This window comes from Pelophylax lessonae (genome assembly GCF_965119305.1).
Source record: "Pelophylax lessonae genome assembly, chromosome: 1".
In the NCBI taxonomy this organism is placed as follows: domain Eukaryota; kingdom Metazoa; phylum Chordata; class Amphibia; order Anura; family Ranidae; genus Pelophylax; species Pelophylax lessonae.
The window spans coordinates 771,008,751-771,031,489 of record NC_138768.1 but is presented as its reverse complement, the minus strand read 5'-3'; the positions used below and the strand labels follow the sequence as shown (position 1 = coordinate 771,031,489).

The 22,739-nt window shown below is 46.7% G+C and overlaps 1 protein-coding gene across 2 annotated transcripts in view; it reads left to right on the top strand.

Annotated features, from left to right (window-relative positions):
- The window catches only part of TBC1D19 (TBC1 domain family member 19), a 327,200-nt gene that overhangs the window by 255,748 nt on the left and 48,713 nt on the right, over positions 1-22,739 (top strand). For both annotated transcript variants that reach the window (XM_082267943.1, XM_082267942.1), the window contains one exon: positions 11,384-11,454. In XM_082267943.1, the coding sequence (XP_082124069.1) occupies positions 11,384-11,454 (71 nt within the window). The remainder of the gene's footprint in view (positions 1-11,383; positions 11,455-22,739) is intronic.

Here is a 22,739-nt window from a genome sequence, read left to right as displayed (position 1 = left end):
TACCCGAGTACCCGTCATCAGAGTACCCGAGTACCTGTCATCAGAGTACCCGAGTACCTGTCATCAGAGTACCTGATGGGCTGGTGACAGGTACTCGGGTACTTTGATGGGCTAGTGACAGGTGCTCTTTATTGGGGGGGGGGGGCAATCAGTGTGTTTGGGGTGCACTGTACTTGGTAACTAGCTGTTACCACACTCTCTTCCTCACACAGGATCAGTATGTGAGGAGGAGAACACGGTGACAGCTAGTTACCGTGTTCTCTGTTGACATTTGTGACCGGCTGTGATTGGACACAGTCGGTCACGTGGTAAAGAGCCAATTTCATTGGCTCTTTACCTAGATCGGGGATCGACTCTGTCCGAGGGACGAGCCTCGTCCCCGATCGCTGCTCTGCGCGCCCCCGGGGGCGCGCATTGCAGAGAGAACGAGCGGCTCGTGCTGGAGCCGCTCATGTGATCGGCTGTGATTGACACAGCCGATCACGTGGTAAACAGCCAATTTCTATTGGCTGTTTACCTTGATCAGGGATGGGCTATGTCCAAGGGACGAGCCTCACCCCCGATCGCCGCGCTGCGCGCCCCCGGGGGCGCGCAGTAGCAGCTAGAGCGGGCGGAGGTCATATGACGCCCGCCCGGATCCGTACAACCACCATGCCGACGTCATATTACTATGACTCGGTATGGAAGTGGTTAATGCCTAAACCGCTGGCAACAAAAGTGAGTACACCCCTAAGTTAAAATGTCCAAATTGGGCCAAAAGTGTCAACATTTTGTGTGGCCACCATTATTTTCCAGCACTGCCTTAACCCTCTTGGGCATGGAGTTCAACAGAGCTTCACAGGTTGCCACTGGAGTCCTCTTCCACTCGATCCCTTCCTGGAGGCTGGGGGGGTACCCACGAGGGTCCTCAGTAGCTCTGCAGGCCACACAAGGCCACCATTTTCTTGTAGCCCATGTGTTCTGCATGAATCATGGCCATCTTGGTACAGCTGGTGCTATTTTGCGGTGGTTTTCTGATAGGAATCACTGAATGGGAGTTCCTAGAGGTGTTTTTCTGGGTGGAGCCCCTCCCTATACCCTGGTGCTGATCTTTAGATCTTTCTTTCTGGGTCGCGATCGCTGATGACAGGTGCTGTGCAGACGTTCTGGGCCTTCTGGTGCATATTTAGTGTAGCGTGGTAAGTCTGGGGGGGGTCTCTCTCTCTGCTGGGGGTCTCAAGTGCGCTCTGCCTGACCTCTTGGGAGCACTGTAACATGGTGGGACATTTTTAAAAAAAAATTTGTTTTTTTTTCAACTCTTTGCTGACTGGTTCCCCTGGTGCAATATGGACCCTGCAGTACATGTGTCCCAACCTAACCCTCTCAATGAGAACGCAGGGCCCTCCAGATCCCAGCTGTCAATAGATGCACTTTTGGCGGTCCTGGAATCGTTTGTGTCCTGGGTGGAGGTGGCCTTTAAAGGACAAGGTGCTAAAAAAATGCCCTCTGCCTACCCCTGCCTGATGTCTCAGATTCTGAGTTTGACTCAGCCACCGCAGACGTGGGTCTCCCTGCCAGGTCTCTGCTACCTCGCACCCTGTCACCTCTGACAGTGAGGATGATATTTCTACCTCCACAACGGCGCAAGAAAAGGCGCTGGTGGACGCACTGGTTGTATCTGTGCTTGAGACCCTAAATATGGCAGACACAGCTACGACTGCGACTGAGGCGCAGGTTACGTTTGGCACTCACAAGCCATCCAGAGCAGCAAAGGTTTTTCCCTTTCCCGCGTTTTTTGACAACATGCTCAAAAAGGAATTGGTGCCTAACACCTATGGTGGACCCTCCGGTCTCAAGACTGAATAAAGCTACCATGATCCCAGTGGAGAATTCCCCGTAATTTAAGGATCCAGTGGAAAGAAAGGCGGAGTCTGTGGCCCACAATATGTACTCCCTGGCGGGGTCTGCACTCAGATCGGTGTTTACGGTTGCCCTGGTCTCACAAACATTGACTGAATGGCTTAAGTTACTATGCTGTGACCTGGAGGGGAAACATTTTCCTCCTGCCTTTGTGGATCTGTTGGACCAGCTGGTGCAGGGGCTGCAATTTGTTTGCTGTGCCGCGCTGGATACTGCTCCCATATTGGGCTGACTGTCGGTTTCGGCAGTGGTCCTCCTGCGTATACTTTGGCTAAAATGCTGGTCAGCAGATCAGACTTCAAAGAAGGCCTTGACTGATCTACCTCTTTAAAGTGGAGTTCCACCCTATTTTTATACTTACCTCCATCTTCTCGCTCCGGGTCACCTGAAAAAGAAATGGATAATCGCATATTTTTTTTTTTTTTACTTACCTCGTAGCGAAGAAAATATACTTACCTTACTTCCTTCTTCCTCCTTCCTCGGCCGCGGCCCGTCGTCACTTCCTGGCTCTGCAATGATTCCTGGGAGCTGAACGTCATAGCTCCCAGGAATCATTGCGCCTGCACCGGCCCCGACATCAGTTCCGGGTCGCGCGCGTCATCCCCTTCTAAACAGCTTCTGGGTATGCCCAGAAGCTGTAGAGGGATGACGCGCGCGACCCGGAAGTGACGTCGGGGCCGGCGCAGAGCATCGTGGGACCAAAGAAGGCGGAAGAAGACGCCGAAGGGGATCTCGCTGGCTTCAAGCTGCCCACATCTGCGATGGCAGCGCTGGACAAGACGTTTGCAAGGTAAGTATTTGTCCTAACAGGTAAGTGCAACCCGGGACAGATCAGAGGCTAGCCATTGTGGAATGCACTAGCCCTGACTGTCCCGGGGGTATTAAAAAAAAAAAAAAAAAAATCCAGGGTGGAACTCCGCTTTAAGGAGATCGCCTGTTTGGGGCTACCCTGGATGACATTCTCAAAGGTCTCACAGGGGGTAAGAGTACCTTTCTCCAGGCTAATAAGGGTAAGGATCCTCGTCGCAGACGGGGTCCCTTGTTTTCAGCACTCAAGAAGTTTTTTCGTCCCTCGGGGTTAGTCGATAAGGCAAAGCCCTTCAAAACTCCCTCGGGTGGTTCCAAGTGCCCCTTGTCTGGCAAACAAAAATCTAGTTTTTCCAGACCTGAGGACAAGGCCATTTTGGCCTGAAGGCACGCCCTCACCCATATCTGTGGTAGTGGGATGTCTTTGCCAGTTCCCGATCCTGTGGCTCTCCTGGGTACAAGACAAATGGGTTCAAGAGGTCATACAGTCCGGTTAGAAGATCAAGTTTCAATCCGTCCCGCCAGTAAGGTTGTTTCCTTCCAATGTGCGACTGTCTCCGGATCGCTTACAGGCTCTCTTTGGGGCAGTACAGGACCTGGTACAACAGGGAGTAATAGTTCGGGTTCCGTGTGCGGAACATTTTAGGGGCTTTTATTCAAACCTGTTTACTGTCCTCAGGAAGGAAGGCAAGGTGCGTCCAATCCTGGACCTGAAGGTACTGAATTGCTTTGTGCGAGTTCAAAAATTCAAGAGGGAATCAGTTCACACAGTGGTGGCCTCCCTACAGCAAGGGGATTTCCTGGCCTCCATAGACATCAAAGATGCCTACCTTCACATCCCGATATGTGCAGGACACCAATGGTTTCACCGTTTTGCTGTGGGAGAGGATCGCTATCAGTTTGTGGCATTTCCCTTTGGTCTCTCCTCTGCTCCTCGGGTCTTCACAAAGGTGCTGGCTTCAGTCCTGGCGCTGTTGCAACAGCGGGGGATATTGGTCCTGGGTTACCTGGACAATCTGCTTCTACGTGCGGAGTCTTCCATGGTGCTGAAACCAAATTTGGCAATCACCATGAGAACTCTGGAGGAGTTCGGGTGGAATGTGAGCCTTCAGAAGTCGTCCATGGGCCCTTCTATGAGACTAAACTATCTGGACCTGACTTTGGACTCAACCTGAGCCAGGGTATTTCTTCCTCTGGAAAAACTCCAAAAACTCCAGACTGCGATTCAGCTGTTGCTGTCCAGCAAGTGGTCGTCCCTTCGGACCTGTATGAGAGTTCTGGGACTGATGGTGTCATCCTTTAAGGCAGTCCCCTTCACGACCAAGTATCCTGGACAATTAGATCCAGCTGAGCCAGGTGACCAGGGAGTCCCTGATATGGTGGCTTCAGTCCCCGATGCTCAAGCAAGGGAACTCCTTCTTCCCTGCATATTGGAAAATTGTCATCAAGGATGCCAGTCTGTCCGTGTGGGGAGGGGTTCTTCGGCAGGTTGTCTGCTCAAGGAGACTGGTCCCTGGAAGAATCCAGGTTACTGATCAATGTTCTGGAGCTGAGAGTGATCAGGCTTTGCCTAGTCCACTGGACCGAGCACCTGCAAGGTTGTCCAGTGCCCATTCAATCAGACAATGTCAATCACCGGGTGGGGCACCAAAAGTGTCCTTGTGGCCTTGGAAGTTGCAGGCATCCTTCGATGGGTGGAATGCTTTGTTTCAGCTCTCTTCGCTGTTCACATTCCAGGAGTGGAAAATTGGCAAGCGGATTACGGTGAATTAGCCTGAAACGGTGAGGAAGGCCTCTTACGCCTCTGACTCAGGGCCCTGATAGTGCAGACAGGAGGCGCCAGAGTATAGAGTAGCACGAGTGCCTGGTGGAAGCTGGAAGCAGGCCGGTGTCTACGGACAGGAATAGCCAGGTAGATCCAGTGGATAAGCAGGTGTGCAGGCAGCAGATGCTGGAGGCAGGAGTCAGGATAGCAGGGTGGGCTGACAGAACCGTCCCTGGCAGGTGATCGAATCTGGAGAAGACAGGAGCGTAGTGAGACAAGCCGGGTCAGAAGCCAAGGTATTCCAGCAGTTGTGCCTTTGTTGGGGCACTCCAGATGTGGATCTGTTGGAGTCTCTGATCAACAGGAAAGTGCAGAGGTTTGTGGCCCGCTCCTGGGACCCTCTGGCAGACACACTGGTGGCCCCATGGGGTCAGTATCAGCTGGTGTATGCCTTTTCTCCTCTCAAGTTGCTGCCAAGACTTCTTGGCAGGATTGAGGAAGACGGGATTTCGGTCATTCTTGTGGCTCTGGACTGGCCTCGCCGAGCTTGGTACACCGACCTGGTCAAGTTAGTCGCAGGCGCTCCTTGGAGACTTCCTCTCAGGGAGGATTTCCTGTCTCAGGGGCCAATCTTCCATCCTGCTTTATGGTCGCTGGCTTTGATGGCTTGGCTGTTGAAAGCCAGGTGCAGAAGGACAGCGGTTGTTTGCTTCAGTAAATCCTACTCTGCTTAAAGCGAGGAAAGCGACTTCTAGGAAGATCTATCATCGTACGTGGAAGTCGTATATTGCGAGTCTCTTGGGGCTCCTCCTCGCTTTTACTCAGTGGCCCGGATCTTGGCTTTCCTTCAACGGGGAGTTGATCAAAAGGTGGACTTGAGTACTATCAAAGGTCAGGTTTCGGCCTCGGCAATCTTCTTCCAAAGGCCATTATCCACCCAGTCCCTGGTGCGTAACTTCATCCAGGAAATGCGACACTTGGTACCTCCGTTGCGACCTCCGTTGCCACCTTGGGACCTTAATTTGGTGTTGTCGGTTCTCCAGAAACCTCCTTTTGAAAGTATTTGGGAGATTCCCCTGCTTACCTCATCCCAGAACATGGCCTTCTTGGTGGCTATTACTTCTGCGTGCAGGGTGTCGGAACCGGCGGCTTTGTCCCGTTGTTCACCCTATATGGTGGTTCACAGGGATAAAGTGGTACTTCGTCCGGATCCGTTCTTCCTTCTGAAGGTGGTTTCCAGTGTTCACTTAACTTCTTCAGATCCGCGCTATAGCCGAAGTACGGCTACAGCGCGGACTCGAATTTCCGGGAGGCCATCTTTAAACGGCCTCCCAGAGACAGGCTCCCCGCGCGCTCCCGCGAGCGCGCATCTGGGAAAATCTGTGTCGGCCGTGTCCCTTGGACACAGCCAATCACAGATTGTGGTAAATGGCCAATCACAGCGCCCATTTACCACGTGATCGGCCCATGCAATGAGAGATGATCTCATATGTAAACATATGAGATCATCTCTCATTGCCAGCTCTCCTTCCTCACACAGAGACTGCAGTGTGAGGAAGGAGCAGAGCCGATCAGCCGTTCGGGGACACAGAGGAATGTAATCAGGGCACTGATCACCAGTGCCCTGATTACACAAGGTAAATAAAATACACTAAGTGCCCACCATCAGTGCCCACAGTGCCCGCCATCAGTGCCCACAATCATTGCCCATAGTGCTGCCAGTCAGTGCCCATCAGTGCCTGCTCATCTAGGCACTGATGAGCACTGACTGGCAGCACTATGGGCACTGAATGTGGGCACTGATGGTGCTGCCCATCAGTGCTCATCGGTCCCGCCCATCAGTGCCACCTGTCAGTGTCCATCAGTGTCCAGCAGTGCTGCCTCTCAGTGCTGCCTCTCAGTGCCCAGCAGTGCCACCTCTCAGTGCTCAGCAGTGCCACCTATCAGTGCTCATCAGTGCCGCCTATCAGTGCTCATCAGTGCCGCTTATCAGTGCTCATCCGTGCGGCATATTAGTGCCACCTCATCAGTGCCCATAAGTGCCACCTCATCAGTGCCCATCAGTGCAGCCTATCAGTGCCCGTCAGTGCCGCCTCATCAGCGCACATCAGTGAAGGAGAAAAATGTATTTATTTTCAAAATTTACTCGCAGAAAATAAGAAAAACTTTTTTTTTTCAAAATTTTCTGTCTTTTTTCTTTTTTTTTTTGTAAGAAATAAAAAACCCAGAGATGATTAAATACCACCAAAAGAAAGCTCTATTTGTGTGGAAAAAATGATAAAAATGTCATATGGGTACAGTGTAGCATGACCGCGCAATTGTCATTCAAAGTTGGAGAGCACCGAAAGCTGAAAATTGGCCTGGATAGGAAGGGGGTGAAAGTGCCCTGTAGGCAAGTGGTTAAATGAGGACATCGTGTTACCCTCTTTGTGTCCTAAGCCAAAACACCCTAAGGAATTTGCATTCGGGCAATCAGGGTGTACTTGGCGACTACTGAGTCTTTTCAGAAGTGGGATTCGCTCTTTGTACTCATGGATGGGCCAAAAAAAGGGCTGCCTGCGTCTGCTGTGACTATTTCCAGATGGATCAGACAGACAGTGGTGCAGGCTTATTTAATTAAGGGTCAGGTTCCTCCTTTCCCTGTTAAGGCGCATTCTACTCGGGTGCTTACTGCTTCCTGGGCTTTTCGCCATCAGGCATCTGTGCTTCAGGTTTGCAAGGTGGCTACCTGGTCGTCTGTTCATACCTTCACAAAATTTTATAAGGTGTGTTGGCATCTGCAGATGCCTCTTTTGGCCGCAAAGTTTTGCAGGCTGCTGTTTGTGTGGGTTTCCTAATCTCCCTTGAGGGTGTTACAGTTTTTTCAGGTGGGTCTCATTTTGTTGTTCTGATGAGTCCTTTGTTGCCTGGTTGGCTATGGTTTAGTCTTGGCGACTTATTTTTCTGCTGTTCCCACCCCTCATTTTATGGCACTGCTTTGGGACGTCCCTAATGATATGAAGATCAGAAGACTGTGTCCTTCAATGAACGATAGAGAAAATTGGATTTTTTTCTTACCGTAAAATCCTTTTCTCTGAAGTTCATTGATGGACGCAGCACCCGCCCCTCTATTTTGAGTTGGGTTGGTATTATTTTCTCTGACACTGCTTTGATACAAAACTGACATGCTATAGAAGGGAGAGAGAGGGTATACCCCCTGGGACTGCCCATAGGCGTAGCCATAACTTTTTTCAACCTAGTGTCCTACTCCTGTAGGGGGCAGCATAACCCTACTGATATGAATATCAGAAGACTGCATCCGTCAATGAACTTCAGAGAAAAGGGTTTTACAGTAAGACAAAAATCTAATTTTATAATATGTACATATAACATATAATGTCACACTATGTTTTACCTTTTTATTTCCTTTCCTTTCAGAATAGTAACATTAGGAGGATAATAATGATAGTACATTGTGAATATTAATATGCTATTTGAATAAACGGGTATTATAAAATTTGGTAATACTGTTAGAAAGTATTGGGCTATGTAGCTGCCACAGAGGGTTGTTACTAAGAAGTTTTCCAAAGATTTGATATATTTTTACTGAGCATTGTGTAATTTTTCAATTAGATATTAAAAATATTTTAACAAGTGTTTATATAAAAAAATTGAAAAAAAATATGTCCCCTAATCCTTTTTCAATATCTCAGGCTCTGGTTCTCAAATGATGGAAAAATAGTTTCTGTGATGAACAAATCTTTGGTCATATAGCATAAAAGTGTATGTAAACCCTAACCGTTAATTACTCTTACTTGCTCCCTTTCTGCCCAAACCACTGAAAGTGTTTTGATATATCTGTTCGATAAATGCATAATATACCTGTTGATCCTACCCAAAATCTTGTTGCCTTATAACTTCCTGTGCCCTCTGCCTGCTTGATCACCACTTTCCATGTTGACCTTGAGCTAAGGTATACTGGTATGAAAAGGAGAGGTGTGTCCTAACACGCTCTCTGTCCTAGTGTGACATCACTACTCCCACATAGATACAATACAGTGGGTGAGTGTTGTCACCCTAGGACAAGAAGTGTTTTATTGGCAGGATCACGAGGTAAAATAAAGAGAAAAAAGATCACCAAAAAACAAATGCAGGCACACATCTAAGTTGCAGGCTTTGTAAACTGCAAAATATAACATTTTTGCTCTTCAGTTTAACCACTTCCTTACTGGGCACTTATACCCCCCTTTCTGACCAGGCCAATTCTCAGCTTTCAGCGCTGTCGCACTTTGAATGACACTTGCACGATCATGCAACACTGTACCCAAACAAGCCTCATTATTTTTTTTACACAAATAGAGCTTTCTTTTGGTAGTATTTGATCACCACTGGGTTTTTTTTTTGCTAAAATGTTTATAGTTTCCTATAAAATTTTGCAAACTGGTAATTTTTCTTCTTCACTGATGTGCGCTGATGAGGCGGCACTGATAGGCTGCACTGATAGGGGGAACTGATGGGCACTAATAGCTGGCACTGATTTACACAGACAGCAGGACTCTGCCCCACCCCCCCCCAACAAGCTCTCGCTCTCAATGGCTCCTGCTGCTATTAATCTGTCCAATGATACCTCCTCCGAGCTCTGTAGAGACGGGTTCCCTTTCTGCTACCCCGTAAGGAATTATAACTGCCGTTCCGAGTGTTGAGTGCAGGGGGGGGGGGGGGGTGGCCGGAGAGCATCAGCAATCTAGGTAATGCTTGTTAGCATTGAAATGTTTTGTTTCCCTTCTTTGTCAAGAAGGTCTTGTTTTCTGTTGGTTCGTTGTATTTGTATGTTTATTTGAAATCTCAATTAAAATATCTTTAAAAAAAATCTGTCCAATGAGGAGAGAGAGACAGTGGCTGGAGTGGATCGGGCTCAGGTAAGAAAAAAAAGGGGGGGGGGGCTGCAGCACACAGAAGGTGTTTCACCTTAATGCATAGAATACATTAACCGGTTGCCGACTGCGCACAGTATATTTACTGCGGCAGTCACCCCCGGCCAGGCAGAGTGTCATAGGTCTACGTCGCTCGCCTGTCACTGCTATTAGAGCCAATAGCGGGCAAGTGCTCGCCCGCTGAGGTGCGCGCCCGCCTCGGCTCGTTCAGGGAGGAGTGCGGGCGTGTGACCGGCGGATCCGATGTCCGCCGGTCACTCGCCGATCGTCGGTACAGCGGGAGAAAGGCAGAGCGGCTTATGTAAACAAGCCGCCTGTCATTCTCCCCTGTGTAAAAATGGAGATCAGACGGTTCTACTATGTAGAACCGTTGATCTTTGTTTTTACACCAATAGCATTGTCCCACTACAGTTAGAATCACGCCCCTAGGACACACTTAACCCCTCCCTGTCCAATACAGTTAACCCCTTCCCTGCCAGTGTCATTTTTGCAGTAACAGTGCATATATATAGCACTGATTACTGCAGTAATGTCACTGATACCCCCAAAAGTGTCAAAAATGTCAGTCAAGGGTCCGATCTGTCCGCCGCAATGTCGCAGTACCGCAAAAAAAATCGCAGATCGCCGCCATTACTCGTTAAAAAAAAAAAACACCAAAAATGACAAAAATCTTTCCCTATGTTAGTAAACGCGATAACTTTTGCGCAAACCAATCAAAATATGCTTTGTGCGATTTTTTTTACCAAACATATGTAGCATAAAACAATTTGGCCGAAAATGTTAAAAAATTTTGATTTTTACATTTTTTGGGGGGGAATTTCATATAAAAAAAGTGAAAAATATTGTTATTTTTGCAAAAATTACGCTTTTTTTTTTGTTTATAGCACATGATCAAAAAATCGCACAGGTGATCAAATACCACCAAAAGAAAGCTCTGTTTGTGGGAAAAAAAGGACGTGAAATTCGTTTAGGTACAGCGTCGCACGACCGCGCAATTGTCCGTTAAAGTCACGCAGTAAAAAATCGCAAAAAACCCCCTGGTCAGGAAGGGGGTAAAATCTTCCGGGGCTTAAGTGGTTAAGGTGTTAAACCTTGAGGCTTTACAACCACTTTAAATTCACTTTAATCCTATGCTTGTTAGATTATGTTCACACATCTGTGCGGGCCGTGTGGCTCGCATTTGCTCAGGCTTTTTGAATGGGCTGCCTTGCCCCGTGAAACTCAGGTAAGAAGTCTCTGCACTACTTTGGAAATTGTAACCCACACATAATCTGCAAGTACGGTTCCCAGTACGGGTATGATTTTCAGTGCGGCCAGCATGCCATTAGGATTATTGGCACCCACCTGCGATTCCCATGTTTCACTGTGCAGGTGATTGTAGCTGCGGGAATTTGTGCAGGTCCCACAGTGGCACTATCCGCACAAGTTTGAACCTAGCCTTAAAGAGCATTCCTTCAAACACTAAAGATTCTTTATTGAGTGAGTTATAGTGTCACACCAGGTTATTGCTAATAGTGGTGGTATTTAACAGTAGAAGAGACAACCTCACCCTCTGGTTTTCCTCCGTAATGGAATGAGTGGTCAGGATTGTCACTCTAGCATTCCCCTTGAATTAGTAATTTGACTAAATGGCAGCAGCTGAGAGGATGAAGTAGCACTTTCGCTGCCAGCTGATCTGTTGTGAGCACCAACTATGGTAAGTATGTCATTTATTCCTTATCTTGGTATTACACATAGTTTTACTATTGAACTACAACTCCCTCTTTTCCTTACAGAGTCCTCAGTCAGCCTGTGACATTTGAGACCCGTAATTCTACAACTGCTGTGAGCCATCACTATGCTCTATTTACTCAGATGCACAGGATGTTCATTCTGCTGGCTGAGGACATCTGTAGTATTGTATGGATACATGTATTTCACAGCTCAGAGCAGAAATGATGAATTATTTCTAATGATAATTAGTAGGTCAGCAGTTGAAATGTTCCACATTCTCTTGCAGTGCTGGCAGCTGCTGTGTTTGCTTTCCGAGCAATGAACCTGATGGAAGTGACATCACTGGCTGCTGCTGAAGTAAGGATAAGTTACACTCTTTAGAGATGGAAATAGTTTCTGACACATTGCCAAGTGCAGTAATTCGAGATCACCGTGTTCCTCTAAAGTAATGCATGCCACCCTGCCTCGATTTTAAGTCTGGCTACAAACTCAAATGAAGTTCTAATAAAATGCAATCGTTTACACCTGTTGACAAGTGGTATAGAATGCATAGCACCAGGATATTTTCCTCCGCTCTTTAGCTTACATGCCATTTAATTAATACTGTCTGCACTGATGAGGTCAAGTGCCTTGAGTTCACCATGAATATGTCCAGACCAAGAAGATTTTACAGATGGCATTACTGAAATTGCACGGTTTATGGTGGTGCTCATTAAAGCTAGCTTCAGAAAGCTAAAGGAGGATTTTAATCACTCTGCTATGAACACAACTGTAACACTCACTTGGTCTCTTTCTGTTGCTTGTATTAAGGCAGTGTGTGCAATAGAAGTTCATTGGGCTAACTACTTAAAATCAACAAAAGCAAAAATGACATGCAGTCTGTCAATAGCATTTACAGAATGGTTTTTGTTTTTCCCTTTGTAATATTTCTATTATCTTCCGAACCTGTCATTCGATTTGTTATTTTTACACTTCCTGTAATAGTGTGACAATGCTCTTACATCTTCAAAAAAATCACCCACAAGAGGGGGAGGCCATTGCAATTGTCATTTTTTTTTATCGGAGTTCACATTTTATAGAAACCGTTTTTCCTTAACCGCTTCCATACCCATACCGGGCCAATTCTGGTAATCCTCTCCAACATAAAAAAAAATCAATCTTTTTGCTAGAAAATTATTTAGAACCCCAAACATTTTATATATATATATATATATATATATATATATATATATATGTGTGTGTGTGTATATATATATATATATAGTAGCAGAGACCCTAGAGAATAAAATGGCGGTCGTCGCAATTTTTTATGTCACATGGTATTTGCGCAGCAATTTTTCAAAAAAGAACACTAAAGTTAGCCCAACTTTTTTTGTAAAATGTGAAAGATGATGTTACGCCAAGTAAATAGATACCTAGCATGTCATGCTTTACAATTGCGAACACTCGTGGAATGGCACCAAACTTCGGTACTTAAAGTTAGGCTACGCTTTAAAAATGTTTACAGGCTACCAGTTTAGAGTTACAGAGTAACTTGTACTAGAATTATTGCTCATACCTCACAGGTGGGGTTTTAACGTCTTTTACATATGTGGGCGCAACCTACGTATGCGGTCGCTTCTGCATGCTAGCACGAGGGGACAGGGGCACTTTAAAATAAAATGTTATTGTTTATTGTTGTTCATTTTTTTATTTTTACTCTTTCCCTTTAATTTTTTTTTTTTAGGTCACTCTTTTTCCTATTACAAATAATGTAAAAAAACATTTTTATAGGAATCGGGCATGACGGGTCCTCTTTACGGAGAGATCTTGGGGTCTTTAAGTCCCCAGATCTCTCCTCTAGCCTGGAAAGTCTGAGATTAAAAAAAAAAAAAAAAAAAACAATCTCAGCTTCCCAGCAAATAAAACAGCAGTTTACATCTACCAACGCCAGAACTGACATTATGACATCGCTCCTGGCCTCTGAAGGTCATAGAGATGGCTTGGGACCATCTGGTCCTTGGTCAGCTGTATGGTAAATGGCTGCTGCCGGCCAATTCATTCTTTGGCTTGCCAATCGCATTGGCGAGTTGGTAGGAGCACCAGAGGGCAACAGGTGCAGGCATCTTTCAGATATCTCCACTCAAAGTCCAGGATGTCATATGACGTCCTACGGCATGGAAGTGGTTAAATATTCATTAAGGGACGCAGGTGGCAAGTATTCTGAGACTCTGGGTTATGCTGCTTCCTTAAAGTGATTGTAAATGAGGAGACAATTAGAGACACCCATCACTCTGATAGAGCTAACAGCAGTCATAGAAGGGCTCCCAAAGGGGAAAAGCCCGGCTCCTGACGTATTCACCAATACATATTACAGAAAGTTTCACTCACTACTGTCTAGCCTCGATGTGTGCATACTTTAATGAGCTGGCGTCTGGTACTGGGATACTCAAGGAGGGGCTACTCACCAATGTTACACTTATCCCTAAAGAAGGGAAGGACCACACCACCCCTAGCAGTTATAGACCGATTTTACTATTAAATACCGATATAAAAATACTAGGTCCTGGCCAATCGCCTCAAATCTGTTCTACCAACAGTGATCCATCCTGACCAAACCAGTTTTATTGCCTGCAGAGAAGCCTGGGATAATTCCAGTTGTGCGATTCAGTTAATACACTAGGCACAGTCATAGACTGACCACCCTCTCCGTCTCCTCCTTTCCACAGATGCTGAAAAGGCATTCAACAGGGTTGACTGGCTAACTCTTTAAATGGTGCTGACAAATGTAGGCCTTGGCCCTAACATATAGCGTTATATAGCATCGCTATATAACTCTCCGGAAACTCCAGTGAAAGTAAACGGTACCCTTTCTAGATGGGGAGCGTCAGTGCATGGCCATTTTCAGATCTCTCCAGAGATGTTTATTCAGGTTCAAGTCTGGGCTCTGGCTGGACCACTCAAGAACATTCACAGAGTTGTCCCGTAGCCACTCCTTTGTTATCTTGGCAGTGTGCTTAGGATCATTGTCCTGTTGGAAGATGAACCTGGAGATGAGTCTGAGGTCCAGAGCGCTCTGGAGCAGGTTTTCATCAAGGATGTCTCATTACATGGCTGCATTCATTTTCCCTCTATCCGGACTAGTCTCCCAATTCTTGCCGCTGAAAAACATTCCCACAGTATGATGTTGCCACCACCATCCTTCACTTTCGGGATGGTATTAGCCAGGTAATGAGTGGCACCTGGTTTCCTCCAGACATGTCGCTTGTCTAGTTAATTCTTTGTTTCATCAGACCAGAGAATTTTGTTTCTCATGGTCTCAGAGTCCTTCGAGTGCCTTCTGGCAAACTCCAGGCGGGCTGTCATGTGCCTTTTACAGAGGAGTGGCTTCCGTCTGGCCACTCTACCATACAGGCCTGATTGGTGGAGTGCTGAAGAGATAGTTGCTTTTCTGGAAGGTTCTCCTCTCTCCACAGAGAAACACTGGAGTGACCATTGGGTTCTTGTTCACCTCCCTGACTAAGGCCCTTCTCCCCCGTTCGCTCAGTTTGGCTGGGCGGCCCGCTGTAGGAAGAGTCCTGGGGGTTTCAAACTTCTTTAATTAAGGGATGATGGAGGCCACTGTGCTCATTGGGACCTTCAATGCTACAGATCTGTGCCTCAATACAATCCTGTCTCGGAGGTCTACAGACAATTCCTTGGACTTCTTTGCTTGGTTTGTGCTCTGACATGCACTGTTAACTGTGGGACCTTATATATAGGTGTGTGCCTTTCCAAATTATGTCCAATCAACTGAATTTACCACAGGTGGACTCCAATCAATCAAGTTGTAGAAACATCTCAAGAATGAACAGTGGAACCAGGATGCACCTGAGGTCTATTTTGGGTGTCATTGCAAAGGCTGTGAATACTTATGTACATGTGATTTTTGTGTTTTTTTAATTTGTGATAAATTTGCAAAGATTTCAAACAAGTGTCTTTCACGTTGTCATTACGGGGTGTTGTTTGTAAAATGTTGAGGATAAAAATTATTTTAATCAATTTTGGGATAAGGCTGTAACATTTAAAAATGTGGAAGAAGTGAAGGACTGTGAATACTTTCCAGATGCACTGTACAAGTTCATAGTATAGGAGGCACCTATCATGAAGTGCTTGGGTAACACATGCTTTAAGTGTCGGGTGCAAGGATATGCCTAGAGATCATGGTTGTTAATGGAATATTTCATTCTCCAACAACTGGGGCTTCATACCTGTGGCCCTACTGTATTTATTAGATGGCCTGATAGATGTTATTTGTCTAATATCCAGAATGGGTCTCCTATCTTTATATATGCAGAGAGACCTTTGGCTCAAATGTTGGTCTGCAGAGCACTAGTGCAAGAAATGGTTACTGCACATGCCCTTTAATGGGGAATATATCTTTGGAGCATCCCTAGATAACTTTATCATGGACATACCTGGGGGAAAAGCACCCTTTTGCCCCAGCGAAAGAAAGCTAGTCTGGGAAGCCTTCTACTTCAGAAACTAAAAATAGTTCCTTTGCTTTTTCTCAGATTTTTCTCAGGCCTCCAAGGCCAAGCCCGCAATTTAGTTCTGCCATAAGTCTTGGCAATCCTAATCCTCACAACCTGCGAAAAAAAAACACAATCAGGGTATGCCCTTTCTCATAGTGGGGGATGTTTGTTGGCTTTTGCAGTGACTTGGATTTAGAGCATGGTATCCAGGGGCTACAAGTTAGAATTTCAATCTCTACCTAATCACAGTGCGGCGCCGGCAGCGTGCACACACCCTACCCGGACGTCCCAGATCATGTACTAGGTATGTGATCCGGTGAAGGAGAGCTGCTCTGCTACCGTATAACTAAGTTATGTGGTCAGCAAGCGCTTAAACAACATCTGGGCCTTGGTCGAGTTCCTCCCACTAATGCCACGGGCGTCACATATCTCTTCTGAGTATATCTTTCCTCGCTCTCTCCCCTTTTATTTTCCTTCTCTTTCTATCTAGCGTCCTCTTCTCTTGTCTCTCCACCTACCCCCCCCACCCCCTCGTCCCCCCCCCCTCCCAGGTGCTCCCCTGTTTCCCCCCAAACCGCAGTCCCGACCACGCTTATGGGCCAGAACACTTAACTCCACCGACCCCTCCAGTGGATTTCTTCGGAACTCCCTGCCCCAGGACGACCTACACACCATTAATGGTTGCCCCCTGTGCCCGGACACAGCGTGTTCCCCTCTGGGGGTGTCCGGACATGTGGAGGGAGCCACCACTGCCCTTGAAGGTGCCTTGGTCGTGGCACACCCAACAGAGGTGGAGGTTGCAATTGATTCATGTTTGTGTTCTCACCATGGTCCTGCACCAAGGGAAGGGGGAACAAGATTGTCCTCACCTCCTTGAACGGTTTACAATGTCTATCGTACGTTGATCTTGTACTTTCCTATACTTCCCGGTATGATTGAGTCATGGCTTGTTCACCCACCCTATTTTCTGTGCATGATACTGCTGTTCATCCTGTTTTTTTTTTTTTTTTTCTCTTTTCAATGATCTTTGTATTGCTTTGTATTGCTTGAAAGTGCTGTTCACTTCTTATATCATTCCATTTTGTCACAATAAAATGTTTTGAAAAAAAAAAAACAACATCTGGGAACTGAGGAGACCAGTTTCTGTGGATTTGGGAGAGGAATTTTGTCCCATTCTTGCCTGAGCATATGCTGCTCTAAAACCTTGATATATATTTCAGGATTGATGGCGCCTTTTGCAGAATTGAAAACTGCCCATTCCATGGGCATTAATGCACCCCCATACCATTAGAGATGCAAGCTTTTGAACTGAGCACTGATAACAAGCCAGACAATTCCTCTTTAGTCCAGAGGACAAACCCCCCGCCAAGCCACATCATTTATTCAGAGTCCTCTGTGAACAGGAAACTACAAGGCCTTTGAAGCTGTCAGCTTGTAGTTTCAGTGAACTACCATGGCGCTGTTAAGCTCTCTGGTAGACCATTCATTCTTCATGTCAGTGTGTATCTCGTATGAGGTAAGCTCACTGGTAGACCATTCATTCTTCATGACAGTGTGTATCTCATATGAGGTACGAGCAGACAGACACACTGAGAAGTCTGCAGGGGCGCTGCATGGCACCAACGATGCTTTCCAGGCTCCCAGTTACCTGCTGCAAAAAGATGTGCAAATATTTTTTTTTTAAAGGCGAATTTATCTTTTTTTAAAAGCGAATTTATCATGATCCCCTGATGACATCAGCCCGTACTGATGAAACGTACGTCGGGAGCGTGAGACCGTAACCACTTCCGGGTTGGAGGAGCGCTGGCGTCAAGCAGTGCTCATCGTCCCGCTATTGCGATACCTGATTTTACAAGCGATTTTGTCATGGAATTGTAGTAAGTGCAATATTTTATTAAAAAATGTTAAACCTACTGCACCATGAGAGTCTCTTTTGCTTTATACATGTCCGTATTGAGATCCTGGTCTTTGTCTGAGAGCTCGCCATAGGATTATGGAAATTGGAGCTGAGGATTGTTTATAGATTGGATCCAAATGTCTATGTGACCCCCTATAATCAAGGGGTCATATACTTCTGGTAAGAAGTACCTTGCTTGAACACTGGGTGGAAGTGTGGAGGTGGAGGTTTTCAACACCACTATCAAGTCTTTGCTTTTATCTTATTTATTATTGTCAACGCTTCATGGACTTTAATGATTCATTGTTGCTGTTTATGGACTTTACACTTTGATATTAAGCTAATATTGAGACTTTTTAATCCTGTTTTTTCCACATCACTATTTAATATATATATTTGTATTTGCACAAGCACTTTGATGTATGACACATGTTGAGCGCAATATCCTATCCTTTTAAAAATTATCTTTTAACTTGCATTTTTGGATAGCACAGCAAACTGTGTTCACAGACAGTGATTTTTGAAAAACTTTCTGAGCCTATGCAGTGATGTCTATCATAGAATCATCCCTGTTTTTAATGCAGTGACGTCTGAGGGACCAAGGATCATGGGCATCCATTATTGTGTTTCTGCCCTGTCCCTTACACAGAGATATTTCTTCAGATTCTTGGAATATTATCTATTGTTAATGAGGATATATTTAAAGTCTTTGCAATTTTATGCTGTGGAACATTATTCTGAAATTGTTTGAAATCATTTAGCTGCAACTTTTCACAGATTAGTGAACCTATGGCCCATCTTCACTTCTGAGACACTGACTCGATGTCCTTTTAATACACAATCATGTTATTGATCTCTTGACAACTAATGTAATTAGCTGCAAAATGTTTTTCTAGCTCTTCATTGTTAGTACCAATTTAGATTTGTTTTTGTTGCCATCAATTTAAATATTACTTTTTTTTTTTCAAATGGTACATTTTCTCAGTTTAAAAATGTGGTATGTTTTCCATTTTCTATTTTGGATAAAATATGGGTTTATGAGATATGCAAGTCATTGCATTCTGTTTTTATGTAGATTTTACAGTGTCTCATCTTTTTTGTATTTGGAGTTGTACAAGGTCGGTCATTACTTCCCTCCATCCTGCATTTCTTAGCCTCCATGGACATCAAAGATGCCTACCTTCATATTCTTATTTTCCCTTATCGTCTTTCAGGACAGGCACTTCTGAGAGAACCTGGCTCCTCCCTTCTTAGGAAACACCGCCCCAATTTATTGGATTTAAGCCTCCCTCCAGCTGGCTGCCTCAGTTCTGGTGTTTCCTCCAGCGGGGAGACACCGTCCAAGAGGAGACTTAGCTGAAGCCAGGAGGCTGAAGTTAGAGGGAGTCAGGTACTCTCAGAAGGCGGCCAAGAAAGACAGCACCGGGGGGGACCCGCTTACCTGTCGGCCGCAGAAAAATTTTTATCACCACAGCCTCGCTCAGCGGAGTTTCTTGGCTGGGGGGCCCGCTCACCACGCTCGGGGAGAGCGTCCGCCATGGTGCATTCCGCCCCCCGCTTGCGGCGGTGTGGAGCAGCCGGGCCGGATGACGGGGGACGTCACTTCCGGTAGGGGCGGGCACTTCCGGCGGCAAACCGCGACTTCCGGTTCCGGGTCGCGGCGGTGAGCGCGCCAGATATGAAAGGCTGGTGCGTCCTGCAAGCTGAGGGACAGCTGCCAGGTTAAGAAGAGCCACTCCAGGAAGCATGTCGGAGGCACATACCTCAGTTACCGCTCCGGGAGATAACAGCACCAGCCACCATAAGGTAAGGAGGCCTGGGGTGGTTCTCCCTTACTTCTCCCACTAGCTCCATTTTCTGTTCCCTTAGAGTTAAGGGGAGTAGGGAGGCTGAGGGTCACACTGTGGGATCTTCTTGGTGATGGTCGTCCCTAGCAACACCCTCTGGTGGGGCAAGCTGTGCAGGCTGGGGAGCATTAGGTAGTGGATTTTAAACTATGCCTTTTATATTTGAAATTACAGAAAGCCTCAGAGAAAAAGCCAGCCCATGTTTCCAAGAAGAGATGCCCTTCCTGCAAAGAGAATATGGGGGAAACTTGGACTAAACCCTTATGCAAAGAATGTCTGGAGAGTTTAGTGAAGGAACACACGGAAAGTCAAAACGCAGATTTAGCCACCTCTGTCAAGGAGCTTGCTAGCACTTTCCAATCCTTTAAGGAATTGTTTGCTAACACCCAGCTTCCACAGAGTTCCCCCCAGTCGGCACGGCAGGAAAATGCTCCAACACCGCAGTTACTACCCTCTACAAGTGGGGAGGCACCTGCGGGTTCTGTACATCAAGGCGAAGAGTGCGATAGCACACCCCCCAATTCCCCAGGGGAATCTGAGGCAGAGGGGTCGGATGGGGAATCCAAAAGAACCTCTAGATACAAGCTGTCTCTGGAAGAGGTGGAAGGCCTGATAGCGGCTATCCACACCACTCTAGGAATCCAGGAAGAGAAGAAAACATTATCTTTGCATGATCAAATGTACGCGAGTCTGGGCAAACCAAAGAAAAAGGTTTTTCCAGTACACGAAGTCCTAGTAGACACTATAAAGAGCGAGTGGCAGGATCCAGAAAGGAAACCCTTCTTTTCAGGAGCTCTGAAAAGAAGATTTCCTTTTTCTGAGGATGATTCGGCGGTCTGGAACAAATCACCTAAACTGGACGCAGCCTTTTCGCGAGTCTCCAGGCATACGGACTTGGCTTTCGAGGATATGGGGTCACTCCCTGATCCCATGGATAAGCGAGCAGACTCCCTCCTGAAGAAAGCCTGGGACTCAGCTCTAGGAAATCTTAAGCCTGCCATGGCAATTACGGTAGTAGCCAGAAACATGGAGTATTGGCTAACTCAGATAAAGGCACATATTGAGGCTGAGACTGGTAAGGAGACCATATTATCCTCATTTTCCATGTTACTACGGGGAGTAGCATACATAGCGGATGCCTCTGCGGAGTCGGTGCGCATGACGGCCAGGTCATCGGCCTTAACCAATTCGGCTAGGAGAGCCCTCTGGTTAAAAACTTGGCAAGGAGACGGGGGCTCTAAAGCCAAATTGTGTGGGATCCCATTTACAGGGGACCGCTTATTTGGTCCAGGATTAGAAACAGTCCTGGATCACACGGCAGACCGAAAGAAATCCTTCCCAATTAAACAGGGGAAAAAGACGGGATTCAATAGAAAGTCCTATCCCCAGAAAAATTTTTCGGCTCCAAAGAAATCTGAAGGACAGAAAAGATCCTGGAGTCAAAGAGGGAAGGGCCGCGGGGGGGCTATTTTTCGCCCTCCTGAACAGCCCAAGAAGTCTCAATGACAACCTCACCACTGTGGGAGGAAGACTGGGGACCTTTCTCCCTCGGTGGGAAGAGATCACCTCCAGCCCCTTTATCCTGCAGATAATAAGACAGGGTTATCAGCTGGAGTTCTCAAGCCCCCCTCCTGCCAGAATGTTAATCACCCATCTGCCAAAATGCGAACAGAAGTCCAGGGCCATACTCTCCTCTCTCAAGGAACTAAAAATACAAAACGTCATTCGGAGAGTTTCAGCAAGGGAAGTGGGAGAAGGTTTTTACTCCCACATCTTTGTGGTGATAAAGCCCTCAGGCAGTTACAGGTTAATCTTAAACTTAAAACCCCTGAATTGTTCAATCAGATACAGGAAGTTCAGGATGGACTCTATCTATTCGATAAGAACCATCCTTCCCCCACAGTGCTATATGGTCTCGATAGATCTCAAGGATGCATACCTGCACATTCCCATTGCAGAGAAAAGCCAAAAGTTCCTGAGATTAGCCGTAAAAACAGGGGAGGACATTCAGCACTGGCAATTTCAGGCCCTCCCTTTTGGCCTCTCCTCGTCCCCCCGAATATTCACGAAGGTAATGGCAGAGACCTTGGCATTTATGCGACTACAGGGTTTGTCGGTAATCGCATACCTAGACGACCTGCTGTTCTTCGCCCACTCCCAAGAACAATTGTCCAGGGATCTCCGGGATGCAACACGGATTCTGGAAGACCTGGGTTGGCTACTAAATTTAGAAAAATCCTCCTTAGTACCAACACAAAGGATATTGTTCTTGGGGTACGAGATAGACTCCAGGGTCCAAAAAATCTTCTTACCCCCGGACAAAAAGCAGAAAATAAACAAGGCAGTAGGACAGTTGCAAGCAAACCAAGCGATCTCAGTCAGACAATCCATGTCTATACTGGGGTTACTAACAGCAGCCATCCCAGCAGTTCAGTGGGCAGGCCTGCACTTTCGTCCCCTGCAACTATTCATCCTGGAAGCTTGGGACCGCAGCCAGGATTCCCTGGATACCTTCATACAGATCCCAACCGCAGTGAAAAGATCTCTGTGGTGGTGGAGAAAAGCCGAAAATCTATCACAAGGCCTCTGTTGGGTTCAGATAGCCTCCACCATCATCACCACAGATGCAAGCGGCATAGGCTGGGGGGCCCATCTGGGATCCAAACTAGCCCAGGGGACCTGGGGACTGGAGGAAGCAAAACAATCCTCCAATTGGAGGGAATTGAGGGCGGTAGAGTTAGCCCTCAGAGCCTTCCAGGAGGACTTGCAGGGACACCGAATTCAGGTACGGTCAGACAATGCCACAGTGGTAGCATATCTAAACCGACAGGGGGGAACCAGAAGCAATCTCCTATGGGGTCTGGCAAAGAAGATCTTGCAATGGGCCGAGGTCCAAGTTCTCTCTCTTTCGGCAGTTCATCTCAAGGGAGAGTTAAATCAACTAGCCGACTTTCTCAGCAGAAAGACGGTAAGAGAAGGAGACTGGACGTTAAATCAGGAGGTGTTCAATGGAATTACCCAGAGATGGGGAATGCCAAACATCGACCTGTTTGCCTCACGGCAGAACACAAAGACACCTCAATATTTTTCCCTGAGCAGATGGGACGGAGCTCTAGGGGTGGATGCTCTAGCTCAACCCTGGGTGTTCCCCAAATCCTATGCCTTCCCCCCACCAGTGCTAATACCAGCGGTCTTGAGGAAGTTTCAGGAGGAAAGTACGACGCTAATACTTATAGCACCACATTGGCCGAGGAGACCGTGGTTCTCGACCCTAAATCGCTTAGCGGTAGAGCCCCCCTGGTTGCTACCAGTGAGAGAAGATCTCCTCTCCCAGGGCCCAGTACTCTGTCCTCAGACACAACATTGGAACCTTGCAGCTTGGCTACTGAAGAAGAACTGTTAAAG